This window comes from Echiichthys vipera (genome assembly GCF_963691815.1).
Source record: "Echiichthys vipera genome assembly, chromosome: 16".
Taxonomy (NCBI): Eukaryota; Metazoa; Chordata; class Actinopteri; order Perciformes; family Trachinidae; genus Echiichthys; species Echiichthys vipera.
This window is the reverse complement of record NC_139841.1, coordinates 22,976,353-22,991,346: the sequence shown is the minus strand read 5'-3', so window position 1 is coordinate 22,991,346 and position 14,994 is coordinate 22,976,353. Positions and strand designations below refer to the sequence as shown.

Genomic DNA, 14,994 nt, shown 5'->3' with positions numbered 1-14,994 from the left:
TATGTGTGTGTACATATATATATATATATATATATATATATCACTTTTGGCTGCACAAATGTATTCACTGGGTATGCGACTCAGTCCGCATATGCATATGTGGTGTATATTGCTTTAAAACTCCCCTTGAATATAAATGACCCTTCCTTCCTTCATGTTATTTGGTTTCAGGTCACGTAATTGCACCTGCAGGCAGTGCAGTTGAGTGTTAGACTCTGTGTCCTGACAGTGTTGGACCTGTTTAAAAGTTAAAGTCTGTCCATCCAACCTTTGCCCTCAAACTGTCTGCATGCTGGTCGATGTTATGGCCTCAGTAGGACTTGTGTTTGTGTGAGGCAGCTGTGATTTAATTGAAATTGAGTTGATTTAATTTGGTTGGAGCAAAGTCTAAACCCCCTGATTGATCGTGAGCTCCCGCGCCATTCCCCAAAAGTTATAGGAGGATCTATCACTTGTTGTGATGGCGGCTTTATGTGTTCCTGGCAGAGTGTCAAGAGCAGCACAGTCAGCGAACTTCAGATCATTCTGACAGACTCGTAGAAACAAAAAATGGAAGTAAAGTGGCACAAGTTGAAGCTTTATTTTTTTAAGCTTTTTATTGAAAAACATGCACCATATACTATATTTGGACTGACCCAGGGCTGCAAAGATTAAAAATGTCAAACTATTTTTTTATTAAATAACTTAACGATTGGGCTACACGGTGGTGTAGTTAGCACAGTCGCTTCAGAGCAAGAAGGTTCCAAGTTCGCGTCCCAGCTGAGGCCTTTCTGTGTGGGGTTTGCATGTTCTCCCCGTGTATGAGTGGGTTTTCTCCGGGTTCTCTGGTTTCCTCCCACAGTCCAAAGACATACATGTGTTAGGTTAACTGATGACTCTAAATTGCCCGTAGGTGTGAATGGTTGTCTGTCTCTGTTCGTCTCTATGTGCCCTGCGATAGACTGGCGTCCTGTCCAGGGTGTATCGAGTGACTAATCAACATATCGCCTAATTGTTTACCACTGGATGTTACTTAAAAAAAGATTGTGAATCTCAGTACTGTGAGAAGAGAAACATCCTCATGTGCACAGTCGGCATGCTGTGGTATTTAGAAATTTCGAAAACTTTTTAATTCTCCCCAATTTGTCAAGTGAGATAAAATAATGAATATAAATCCATGACAATACACAGACAGCAGATCACACTTACACATGAATAATCCTTTCATTGTGTTTTATAGTGATTCATTGCTTTGGAGAGGGGCCCAACAGTGGGGCCATTCCTGGATGCTCTATTACAGTTATGAGTAATTATTCTGCGGTGCCTCTATCCTCGCAGACAAAGAGAGAACTCCCAGGAACCACACTGACGTAAACCAGACCCCCGCAGAATAATGGCCAGCAAGCTACATCTGAAACATAACCACTCGCAACCATAAGGGAGCACTTTCGGAGAGAATATTAGCTTAGTCACACAACAGTATTACTGGGCTCATTACCCACCGTTATGCAAGGAATGTGCCGTATATATTTCCTATTAATCACTCTAAAAGTAATATCTGTTGACTTTTATTTTCTGTGAACATGAGTTTCTTATATTACTCATTATTACAGTGTGTCATTCCCCAAATATAGGTAATTGCCTCTTCTCTGTTCCCCCAATATGGTGGCTCTGCTGAGATTGTTCTCACTTAGTAACTTAATGCTACAATGCTCATCTGCTGTCGTATGCTATTCTGTTGAGTGCATTGAATGCGGTGTGTCTGAGTGACTGACTCGAGAAACCAGCAAGTATACACCACCTCGTAGTGGAGGGTGCAAGGATTATGTGTAAATAAAACATAAATCAACTTAATTCAATTCAATTCCATTTTATTTATAGTGCCAAATCATAACCAAAGTTATCTCAGGACACTTTACAAACTAGGTAAAGACCACACTCAATGACTTATTTATGATTTACATAGACCCAACAATTCCCCCGTAGAGTACGGCGGCATCGAAAACCTTACCTATTACAGGCAGGAACGTCAGACTGACCTAGCTCTGTGGAGGACGGACATCTGTCCAACTTAAAGCTGCAAGCAGCGATAAACGGCCCCTCGCACCTGATGCGTGTTGTGGGAGCTGGCCGAAGTCTGAAAAAATCTGTGTCCCCATATAACGTTTGCTAAGCAAGAAGACACTTATACACTTTTACTCACATACTTACCAATGTTACTAGTTCTTATCTAGAATATGTGCAAAATTAAACACTTGGAAGGACATCTGTGTGTTTTAGAAAAGGAATACAATTTGTAGCAAACTAAAAATGTCAGAAAATACATGTCCCCCAATAACTTGCTAGGAAACACAAAACTTCTCCATATTCACCAACTTTACTATTTACTGTACTGACTGATTTTGTTGAAAGTTGATCTCTAGGAAGAGTTCTTTGAAAACATGCAAATGTTGCAGCAAAAATGTACTTTTGAATGACTTAATTTCATTATTTTGGTATATATCAAGCTTATATAACCGAAAGGGTGTCGGTTGAAGATAAGGCGTATATATATTACCTTGTCAGGCCTACCATTGCTCGCTACCCCAGCGATTGTTAATCATTCGCCTTAATTGTCGTTTGTCAAATGAATAAATGTAATCCATATGCTGTGTAGCGCTGAAGGGACACAGTACAAGCTCTTGTAACAATAATGTTAGTAAAAATCATTTTAGGAGCTACTTTGAAATAGTGCATATGAAAATTGTAGACAGCATATACTTTTTGGGACTCGCGCTAATGCTTCTTGCCTGCCTATACGTCATCACGCCGTAACACGTCACATGCATTGATTGAAGTCATCGCGATGCGTCGCTTTCTTTACAAATCTTTCCATAGACCTCAGAGTTTTTGTGTGTCTTGTCGACTGTTTTTGAATATTTTCATCTGACCAAAACTGCAGTAAACACTCCACCTCTGCCTCACACCAACGCAAACCTTTCGCCGCCATTGTTTTAAATGCCTGCGCATTGTCCCAACAGGCGCACATAAAATAACGTCAGCTGGCCACAGCTAGGCGCGGTGTGGTTGCACTCACATTGGTCAAACAAACTAGGCTTTACCCGTGGAACCTGTTTGGGCACGGTACGGATGGACAGTGTGAGTGCGCCCTTAGTGTGTTTGAATAGTAGTATTGAATAGACTCTATTCAATACTTGAGTAATTTATGCATTTGAGTGCAATTTGAAATGGTGTGAGTGTAGGCTTGTTGTACTCAGTCAGGAGTGAATATTGATCGTTAGACCTCTCACCCGTATTGGTTGTTTTATGATGTTTAGGTGTGAGAGGGCTCATTCAAGGCATTTCTGTCTAATTGGTGATGGATTTAATCTAGGCCTCCTTTCTTTACTGTCTGATTTTTCTTTCTTATTCTTGTAATCAATATGTATTGATTCTGACACTACACTGAAATACGTAGTAGCTCATTTCACTTGAGAGAGTGTTTTGTCTTCACTGGTGATGATTGGTGGTTGTAAAGCGGCTCCTATGCTCCTGATTGGCTGTAACAATCTACTTCTATTGATCCTGAAGTCAGATTCACATGAATGATGTCTTATTGGACTGAAGAACAGTAAGTGCTATTGACTGGTCATGTACAGTAATTGAAGCATTTCCCCTTCCATCACTACCTGTTTTTCATTTCCTACAAATACTGACCCCACAGTGCTGAACGATAAATCTAGATAACACTGTCATGTCATTACAATTGAATTGTTCAAAAGCTAACCGGTTAGTTCAGTCTGAGTTTCTTATTTTTTAAGTGTTCAGTTTGCTGGAAAGAAGAGAAACACTGTAATGTGTCACTTGAACTTTAAGTCCCTTATATTGGAGCTGAACAAAAAGCCAATGTTGCTGCAGCTGGAATAGTAGCTGGAAAGAGACAGCAGCAATACTTAATAATATAATGAACCAAATGAAGTGACTGGTATAGCAAATAACATTATTTATTAGACCATGAAATACATGAAAGGATTAAATAGGAAAAAAACAGTTTAGACTTAATTGAAATAATAATTTAATCGCTTTGTACTTAAAAAAGTAATAACTTAAGTAATAACTTATTACTTATACTAATAACTTTAACACATCACTGAGTAAAACATTACTGACTAACCCAGGGACCTTATTTTGGGGACGTCAAGATACAGGGCCGCAAACGTGTCGCAGGCCAGGTAAATATATTGATTAATGTGGCCGTATGACACGGTGAGAGTAGGCTGTAGATATACAGAAGGTCCCGGCAGAGATGTTAAAAAGGGACTGTCGGATGAGCAGATATTAAATGATCTGACAGTTGAATTGCTCTGAATGACGGCAGAGGTACCTCACAAGCAAAATCACCCACTCAAGTCCCTAGCCCTTCCAACCCCCCAGAAGAGCTCAGGATGTACTTCACACACGATTACGCTAAAAAACAAGGTGGCAACCAAGCGTGCAATCTGTCAGTTTTGCCCACTCGCTCACCCAGAGCTGGTAGAGAATGGCAGCAAAGTGTTGTTTTTTTCTAAAATTGCTATGATTTTACATTTTTAGAGCATAACTGGTGCAAGACGTTCTACAGTAGCATGTGTTGTTTGTGTTTTTCATATTTCCATATTGAAGGACGACAAGACAGCCTATTTTTTATGTATCAGAAGTACCACTTTTTCCTTTAGCAAGTTTGGGGGGTTGGTAATGGAGTTGGGGTATGTCTAGTGGTGGCTTAGATCTTTGAAGTCCTGTTAATGTGCTATAATGAGCCAAAGATGAGAGGGTGCGTAATTAGACATAGACTCCTGCAGTGCTGCATGCCGGCTCAAAAAGTGTGTACCTCTCTGCCCTGACGTACACACACACACACACACACACACACACACACACACATAGACTGAACGAGATAGGAACGGGCAGAATGTTTCTAATTTTGCACAAAAATAAATCAGCTTCCCCAGCATACATTCACAAACAAAACAATCCATCTCTGTGTTTACTACATAGATGACAGAGAGTTGGCAGAGATTTCAGTGATAAAGCTAACTCCATCTAACCTCTGCCTGCCCACTAGAGAAATTCCTGGGTCACCACGTCTTCAGCTACGGCCAGCTCCTCTCCATCATATTCACCTCTGAGACGGCAGAGCTGCTCCCCACCAACGTCACCTTGCTCCTCCAAGGCTCTGGAGTCACCGTGTCTGTTCACCTTTCCCCCGGAGCCGTGCTTGACCATGACCCCGGCCTCACATCACGGCACTCCTTCATTGTCAGGTACAGGGATGCAGGCATGGGGCTGTCAGTTTGTTAGTCTGTGCACGCTCTTTTATTTTTTTGTATGTTGAACTTGAGTCTCTCTGGAAAATACCAAAGTGTTTCCCTGTATGTGTGCATAAGAAAAGATGTTGGGATTTATTTTCCTCTGCATCTGTGCATCTCCCTGCTGCCTGACTTGTTCCTTGTTACAATATATATAGAGTCCGCTGGGTACACACTATCCAGAACACCTATGTCCTAAGTTGACTGCGCTGTAACAGTCCCAGCAGCATGTTGGGATATGAATGTAGTGATGAGCCAGCTCCCCAATGCGCTGTCTCTCAGGTACAGAGCAGCAGCAATGCATTTCCATTTTTTTATTTTATATATTTAGTAGATGGTCTAACCGGAGTGACTTGGAATGTGTGCAGCAGTGAAATGGCACAGAAGTACAAAACAAATCATACTAAGGGGGCGCAACATTCAAACTTACACTTATCTGACTTATTATGACCCTGAAATAATCATGGAATAGACGTGAACAAAGGACAACAATTTTAAACAAGACCAAGAGGGTACACTGTTCATGGTGCATACGTAGTGGCTGTTTGAGATAAATGCCAAAGGCCGCATGCTTACAATGACAATGCAAGTGTAACATGCTGTTGTTAAGCAGGCATAATGTTTATCATGTCCACCATCTTAGCATTCTAACATTTGCTTTTTAGCACTAAACGCAAAGCTGAGGCTGATGGGAATTAATACGTTGCCGGTATAGTTCATAAGCAAAAGTATTGGACAAATTTAAATTTGAAACTGGTGATGGCGATGGAGGAAACATGAAGGGATCACCAAAGGTATTGCAATTCATCCTTAGGGGGATGTGAATGTGTGTAATGAAATTTCATAGCAATCCATCCAGTAGTTGTTGAGACATTTCACTCAAAACCCCAAATGTTAACCTTCTTGAAGCTTCATGGGGACCAAAATTTTGTACAGACATCCACTGGATATTGAGATTTTTCACTGAATAAGTGAAAGCTTTGACCTGCTGATGGTCTCTAGTTATAAAATCATGAATCACCAAAGCTTGTAGGACTTGTCCTCTGGGGACCATGCATGTCTGTACCAAACTCCATGGCAATCTATCAGGTTGTTGTTAAGATATTTCAGTCTTAATGAAAGTGGTGAACTGACCTTCCAGAGCCATGGCGTTAACATTGATTAAAACAGGTAATTATTAGAAATACGGGATTCTTCCACATCAGACCACAAATATAGTAAGAGTGTGAGAGAGTGGGGAGGTCACTCCACTAGTAGGCTCCTGGAGGCAGAGGAGGGGGGTCCGGATGGAAGGATGACCAGGCCATGGCAGGAAAAAGAGAGCTAAATGGATTATAACGACTGCATGCAGAGTATGGAGTGTAGGGTGGGTCCGTGGCCTGGAGGTAGGAGTGTGCGGTCAGTGGTCCCTTTCCAGCCTGATTTGCCAACACCAGGGCTCCAAATTGGATATGAGAAGCCACAGACAGCCAGCAAATGAAATGTAACATTTTATGCAGAAATAATATTATACCAAAATGTGGTCATATTTCATCATTCAAAGTTGACTCCACTTGAGTCCACTTGAAATAAAATCCTGTATGGTCAGAAATATGAAAATTATTATGAAGAAAGTATGAGCATTAGTGAAACTAATAAAATATCAATGCAACATAGGTCACCCTGTCCAGATATTTACTGTGACTAAGTATGTACACAGGATATGTTTAAACACAATTTTTGCAACGGAATGTGCATAATGTGGATACAGAAAAGTGTGAAGTCACAGTCTCATCATAAGAACTGTACATTTTTGTTGGTAAAGGTAGTTAAAGTGGGTGTCCTTCAGGCTGTTCAGACATCTGCATGCACTCCATGTGTATAACATGGGTAACTACAGCCCTCATGCCACGATTTGGCTCAGGGAGTTTCTTATCTATTAGAAAAGTTTTGTTTGAATTTAATATTCTGGTATCATATTTATTCACAAAGTTAAACATCTCTGACATACCTCAGCACTTTGCTGTTAACAGTTGAAGTTTTAAGTGTCTGAGTGGTTTCACCCGCTAATGCATACCGGAGCCTCCCATGCCAGCTACACGTATAAGCACATTAAAGTAATCAGATCGCATTCATAAAACTGAAGTAGCATATGCAGAGAAAAATATGAATATACATATAAAATCACAGAGCATTTTCATATGAATGCTTTATTTTTTCACCAGTAGCTTGTGAGGAGACCTAACAAATCTTATTATTATTAAGTTGCTGTTAGGTGTGGTTTTTAGAGCAACTACACCTCTTTAAATACTGCAGCAATCAGAGGTTACATATTGTAACAAAGAGAGCAGCAATCAAAATCAGGCTGTTTCTGTCACACACTGACCTGATGTCGTTTACATCACTGGTAGCCGTTACTGTGCATGTTTTCTGTTGTAATAGTTTGTATGTGTTGCAGGCAGTTAATTAAACAAATTCAATATATTTACTTGAATTGCAAACTGAGACTAAAGCAGACTGAGGTTTTTTGTCAGCTTGCATCTTATTTTTACTGCATATGACCCTGAGAATATTAATGTCATTGTCTAAACAAATCCATGTTGAGACATCTGAAATTGTTTTAGTTTATTTACCTTATTCCAAGCTGACCCAATATGCTGTAATTCTAGGTTAAAGGTTCGGTAGATAACTTTTGTTTTTGTTATATTTGCTCATGAGACAGAAAGAAACATGTTCCTCTACCTCATCCTAGAGCCCCTAATTGCATTTGCAAGATCTCACCGCGTCCAAAGGAAACCAACCAATCAGAGTCAATGAGTCTCTGACGCAATATCAGTGACTGCTCGTAAACTCTGAGCAAACTGCGAAACTAGGCGGCGCTGATCAAATATAAATCAGAATTCTGTTACTGCATTGCATATTTCTTGCCTCAAATGTTTTCAGAACAGTTACTGTTTAGCTGTAAAATGAGAAAATTTGCTCTGGCCTGTCGGCTGGTGGGTGACTCTTGGTTTTGTTCGTTGTTTGTTTGTCAGTTCTTAGTTGACCAGTGGACGTGGTGCAGCTGATTCCTGTAGTTGAAAAGAGGAGTTACCTATAAGACACACCACCTCATATCACTACAAAAACATAAATAATTGTTTTAATAAACATTCGCCAAGAGAAATATGCAATGCAGTAACAGAATCAAACAGATTATTTAATTTGTTAAAATTTGACCAAAGTTCACATGCAGTCATTGACACTACGTTAACGACTCCTCGGCTCTGATTGGTTGCTTTCCTTCTTCCTTACCGATGCCATTAGGAGCACCAGGTGGAAGGAGAGGAACGCGGTTGATTTTTTCACAGATTATCTGTCTTGTGTGCTCCTGTCAGGACATAGTGACAGCTTCAGCAAATATGACAAAAACATATTTTTATCAAAGTTACCTACTGTAGCTTACATGTGATTGATGTTTAAAAACCGAATGGAAAACATGTCAAGTTATGCTGAGCTATTGTCTTCAACCCAGTGGCAAAATCAGCCTTTTTCGTCAAGATGTAGTGTCCGCCATACCAAAAAGATTGGCTGACTGCGCTACAACATGACGTTCCTTCCTAAAGGGAACAGCCTGCTCTTAACATCTGTGTTGTCAGACCAGTCCAGTTTGTTGTTGATATTGACCCTCACCTATATGGAGGACTGTTCCACCACCACTTTTTTTCTGCTTGAATCTTCTACCAGCTCTTTCATCTCACATTACACTTCACTTGATTGCCCTCGCAACATGTTTTCTCTCTACCTCCTGCAGGCCTCAATTCCTCCCTGACTTCACGGTAAAGTGGTCAATCCAGAGGGCTGGGGCTGCAGAGGTGATCCCCGTGATAGCCTTTGGGGAAGCAGGAGTGTAATCACATCTCATATCATATATCCTATCGTTGTAGAGAAATCTCATTAGGCACGTCAGCGTGGGGGAGTGGGTGTAGCTGGCCCGGTCTCTGCATTCAATCTGTTAAAAACAGACTTAAGCCATTCACTCTATTTTTGTTCTCTTCCCCCAGTTGGCCTAGCATCTTGTAGCCAGTAATCCTTCTCATCCCACTTAGCACCTCCTTCACACTGTTTTGTTGCAATTTGTCTTCAATTCTGCCCCTGTGTTCTGTTTTTAATTCTCCTCCTCAGCACCCGCAGACCGACTTCACTTCCTCCCTGTAGCCAGCCCAGGAGGCCATCTTCATTTTTAGGGATTTCCTTTTCTTTGTTTTACAGGGTTTGTTAAAATAGAACTGCAGAAAACAGCAACACGATCAATGGCATTGAAGGGTCCACATGGAAATTGACATGTTATGCATCTAGGGAGCCCTGCATTGTCCTCTCTGTGTGCTTAGGGTGTCTTTCAATCCATGAGCTTAAAACAGTCACGTAGAGCCTCCATACTTCTGGGATCACACTTGATAACAATGGGCAGCTGGCTGCTTTTGAAAGGAATCCAAAAAAAGGAGTGATATGTTGTTGTTTTTTAAAATAAACTGAGAAGACTGCAGTAAGTTACAGCCGCCTGGCTGAGGGCACACTCACACTGTCCATCCGTACTGTGCCCCCTGCTTTAGGGTACTTGTCCCTCCTCCCTCTCCCCCCGCGGCCCAGGCCAGTTTGTACTCACACTACCTGGGCCTCAGCGTGAATGCTTCTTGCTGCCTATACGTCATCACGTCGTACCACGTCACATGCATTGATTGACGTCATCGCCATGTGTCGCTTTGTTTACAAAAGTGCGCTGTCTTTTGGCCACATGATGGAAAGCAGCGCAGAAAACATGGTAACATTTTTGGCTTTGTGATTGTCATCTGACCAAATCTGAAGTAAACACTCCACCTCCGCATCACACCAATGTGAACCTTTCACCGCCATTGTTTTAAATGTCCAGGCATGGTCCGGCCTTCTTTTTTCTATGTCCGAACAGGCGCACATAAAATGATGTCAGAACAGCCGTGGGCCTCATGCTTGTGCTCATACACGTGTGCACACTATTGCTCGTACATGTGCAAGCGTGCTTTACAAAAGCCCACCTCTCCCAAACGGGCTGTGGCCTGGTACGGTTGCGCTCACACTGGTCAAATGAACTAGACTTTAGCCGTGAAACGTGCTTGGGCACGGTACGGATGGACAGTGTGAGTGCGCCCTGAGTTGTACTTTGCTAGTTGGGGAAGATGATTAAAGCAATAATAAAAACTGGTCCAGAATTCTCAGCGAGGAAAAGTGTAAACCTGCAGGGTCAGGTGCGGTTGCCTTGACAGGCTCACACAGCAGTTGGTTGTCTAGACTCAAGCTACAATTGTTGGAAGTATTGGCAGGAGTCAATATACTTGTACGGTTGGCTGTGGTGGAAAAACAGAATTTCACAAGGGGGAGTCAGTCTTGATGAAATTGGTTTTAGTGCAGTGGGTAAAACAAGAGATGCCCACTTCAACTGGAGTATGAGGTGATGGGAAAGAGTGTGTGTTGCTGGAAAGGTGATGGTAGTATCATGGAATAAACCTGTCTCTGTTTTTTTTTTAAATATTATTTAACCTTTACTTAACCAAACCCGACATTTTTAGTGGCAGCCTGGCAAAGGCAAAGTCTCTTGAGGGAAGTTAAAAAAGACAGCAGGACCCATCCAAACATTTCCAGACACCACTTCCGTCACACCAAAGCATTACATGCGACAATAAGCATTAGATAAATGACATGCAGTCTAGCATCGGGCAAATATCTAGTAGACAACAGCAATATAACAACAGAACATGAGTAGCATACACAAGTAATAAGGCAAAACAGGCAAAGTAAAACAGTAGCAGCAAGAGAACAATAATATGCATGGGATAACAATAAGCAGCAAGCAGACAAAGGTTAGGGAATATTAGTGGGTCGGCAAACAGCTGCGTGTATCAGTGAGAATGTTCATAATAGTGTCATTGAAAGCTGACTTGAGGATAAAATTGTCCAGTTTTAGTGTTTTTTGCAGATTGTTCCAGTCTTTTGCTGCAGTAGACTGGTTTTAGTGTGGAATATATCACTTGGACTCTGTACATAATAATAATAATAATAATAAACTTTATGTAAAGAGCACCTTTCATAACATAAAATTCAGCTCAAAGTGCTTTACAAAAAACCCACTTATGCTTAACCCACATTACGCTGCAAATGGTTTATTTATGCAGATATTCTGCTTGTAAATGTCAGTTTGCACACTTTTTCATCCATTAGTTATAAGTTTGTTCCCCATTTTTGTCAAGACTATTTGGAGAATTGTCGTGACGTTGACGATGGACTGCCATGAAATTTGTTACAGACACTTCCCTAACCTAACATGCCTGATCTCAGAAGTTGTCATTGGGGACTGTTTGGAAAAGGGCATGTGTTTTCAAAAAATACCTGGCAGGTATTTGGATGAATGATATCAATCTCTCACTGAAGCCAGTCGGGAGAAAATCAGAAACATTTTGATCAATTGAGAAAAGCCTTTAGTGCCATTCTTTGCTCTTCTTTCAATGAAGAAATACTCTCCAGTTCTTATGTAATTGCTGCTATTGCTGCATCTACGCTAACCTCATTAGGAGCTGCCATAGTTGTTTTGAACGAACAGCGTTGTAACACACACTTAAACTATGCCTGTTGCTGCCAGTAGCTCCTCACAGGGTACTGATGACACAAATGCATTACTTAAAGCCTGACAAGATGGATTTTTTGATCTTATAATATCGTGGAACTCCAGCTGCTGTGCAAAGTAACAAGTGCCCCACATGTTTGTGGGTTGTGGAAGCTGCCCAGCTACCCATATTAGGCTGACAAGGAATGTCCGGTTTATACAGCTTCTCAAAATGTTGCATAAAATGCAAATTTAGAGGACATCCATTGCAGACCTGAGAATCCCAATATGTTTTGCACCGGTTAACTGTTTGATGGAGTGCAGGCTTATACTGTATATAAAATGTAACAATTTTACATTTTATTTACCAGGTGCAGGTGCAGGTGAAAGTTGCAGCGTTGTTAACTGACCTGTCTGGTCTGGACTTAAACAGGCTGATGTTGTTGCCAGTGAATCAGCTTGTCAAATTGCCAGCAGCTAGTTTTAGAACAGAAGACACGTCACCTGTTGCAACAGCCAATTAAGTCTTAGCAAAGTCCGCTGGTCAAGTCGCTGTCAGTTGGTGGAAAAGGCCGTTTTGGATGGAGGCTCAACGAGCGTGTGTGAGAGAGAGAGAGAGAGAGAAAGAGATGGAGAGAGAGTGGGTTGAGCGAGCAATACAATGAATAAGGAGAGCGAGCGCCGTAACCCAGAACAAAGCAATGAATCAGGGAAATAAAACATTTTTTTCGCCGTTTGATCACAACTAGAAATGCAGCTGTAGCAAGTATTTCACTATCTTCATCCTCATTTAAATTTTATAATGCTAGAAATTATATACAGCTATGAAAAAAAAGCCTGAAAAATCAGAGGTCAGAACAGAAGTACATAGAGGCGTTTCTATGGAGATGATGCATCGTCTCGCCTCGTCTCACTGGTGTGAACTGGAAGGTTTCAGAACGTTGCAGACCTGCACGTTACGAAGAGTTGCAAGTTGCATTCAAGTTTCAACTCATCTCGTTGCAAATCTTTGGTCTGAACTGGGCCTAACACTTTGGTTCCTGTGAGTAATCTTATTATAATCTTTTCATGGAGAGGCACAGGTTCAGCCTGGTCTTCAAGTCAAGAAGGACACATCATTGTTTGATTCATCGGAAGATCCGGTCCCTGAACTGGGACACAGCTTCCTGTCCAATTCCAATATTTCCATGCCTATCTCTGGTGTCTGCGCACTAGTAATGAGTTTGCCCTTAGCACCACAAGCCCTGGCTAAAGAAGCTCCTTGGATCCTTTTCTGAAATGCACTGGAGCTTGGGGGTACAGAGACTGTCATTAAATGTTCCTCTCTAGAGAAGTTCTCCACAGATCTCATTACACTTCTCAGGTACACGCACAGATGCACTTCACTACATCCTCTATATTATTCCCTCATATCTCCTCTGTTTCATTCTGCCTTTCTCTGTCACACACACTCTAACACATGCAAAAAATGTGCAAGCAATCCAAGTGGCCACCTGGCAGTGTTGTTTGCAACAATTTGATGCAACATGTGTCAAAAATAATTAAGTTTAGGAAATTGGAATTTTTGTGTTTCACTTGTGAAAGCATAAATAACCTTGAGCAGAAACACAAACACTTCACATTTATGTTGCCTGACAGCATCTGCATCCATAGCTTGTAAATATGTTAACCAGTTAAGTGGCTATGTGTTCCTACCTAGTGCAAAAATGATTTCAAAATCAGATGAAGGAAAAAAAATCCATGGAACTGTTGGGATTCATGTGCAGGGAATAGATGAGAGGAGGAGGTGAAAGGCTCACTCTGATGTTCCCTCTATTCACGTTCTGTTCCCTTGAAACCAGTAGGCGGGGAGGTTTTATTGCCTGGCTTGTAGCTGTATGTGTATGTCTGCAGCATGTAAGCATAACACAGTATTTATGACATAAGGAACCCCTCAGATGTCGGATATTACAATCGACTGATACAAATTATACATACAGTGATCAGCTGTTCACTGTATTCACTGGCAAGTGTTTGAGAAACTGCTCACATGAATGCCTTCAAAAGGTATGAGCCAATTTGCCGGAATCCGCAGATACCTAGTAGTAGCTCAGACATGTGGTCCATTTGGCACCAAGCACATTCCTATCCTGTTTTCAACAGTCACTGACTTTGATCAGAGATCAGGGCCAGCCAAATATATTGAACAGAAAGCAGGCTCTTTCGCTGCCAAAATATACTTTAGGTGACTGAGCAAGGTAAGAGGGAACAGGGAATAACTATGTGTCTGTGTTAACCCTGTGATTCATTAATGATTTACTTACCCCCTAGAGTCCCAGACCAAAAACCTACTTGACAAACAAATCACTTGAATTTGCAATAATCTTTTCCGAGATAACCAGGGCTGTTTGATTATTTGATGTGAATAATTGCATTCCACAATTATTACTTATCTACTGTATATGCAGACTTAAGAGCGCAGACCTCCGCCTTGGCATGGCCTAAGTCACAATGTTAATGCAGTGTGAAGTTCCCCAGTGGGGAACTCATTTTTCCAAATAACGCAACACCACAAGAATATATTTAGAAATACCCTATCTAACAAAGTGATCGAAGGTGAAAAATAATTTGTGTATCCGTCCCATGATTCGGATCTGCTCCAAAATGTGATGGTGTCTTCCAGGTGTCATGTCAATCAGTCCAGTAGTTTTCCCATATAATGATGACAGACAGATATAAAAACAAACAAATAGACGAAGCAATCTAAAAATGAATATACAACAATTCAACAATTTAACAATAGGGGGAAAAGGCAGGCAACTATTCAGTGAACTCTTTACAATCTCTTCCTCAGAATGGATTAGAAACTTTTATTAATGCTTGTTGCTTGTCACGGCATAACAACATGTAAAATGGTGTTATAACCAGGCACAATTACTAACTTTTGCTTATAAGGATCAGAGCCATTGATAACTTGACTTAAACAGTGGGCGGAACGCAGGCGTCCAAGGTCTTACATGTTCTCTTGATGTAAATAGAAAATCTAATTAAAATGTGTTTTTTACACAAGCAGATTGGCACAATTAAAATATGCTATTAGAATATGCTAATAACATG

General features: G+C 41.0%; 1 protein-coding gene across 1 annotated transcript in view; it reads left to right on the top strand.

The window, feature by feature from the left end:
- The window catches only part of lamc3 (laminin, gamma 3), a 101,533-nt gene that overhangs the window by 54,041 nt on the left and 32,498 nt on the right, over nucleotides 1-14,994 (top strand). Inside the window, exon 10 of the mRNA XM_083930420.1 lies at nucleotides 5,063-5,261. Coding sequence (XP_083786546.1) covers nucleotides 5,063-5,261 — 199 coding nt within the window. The remainder of the gene's footprint in view (nucleotides 1-5,062; nucleotides 5,262-14,994) is intronic.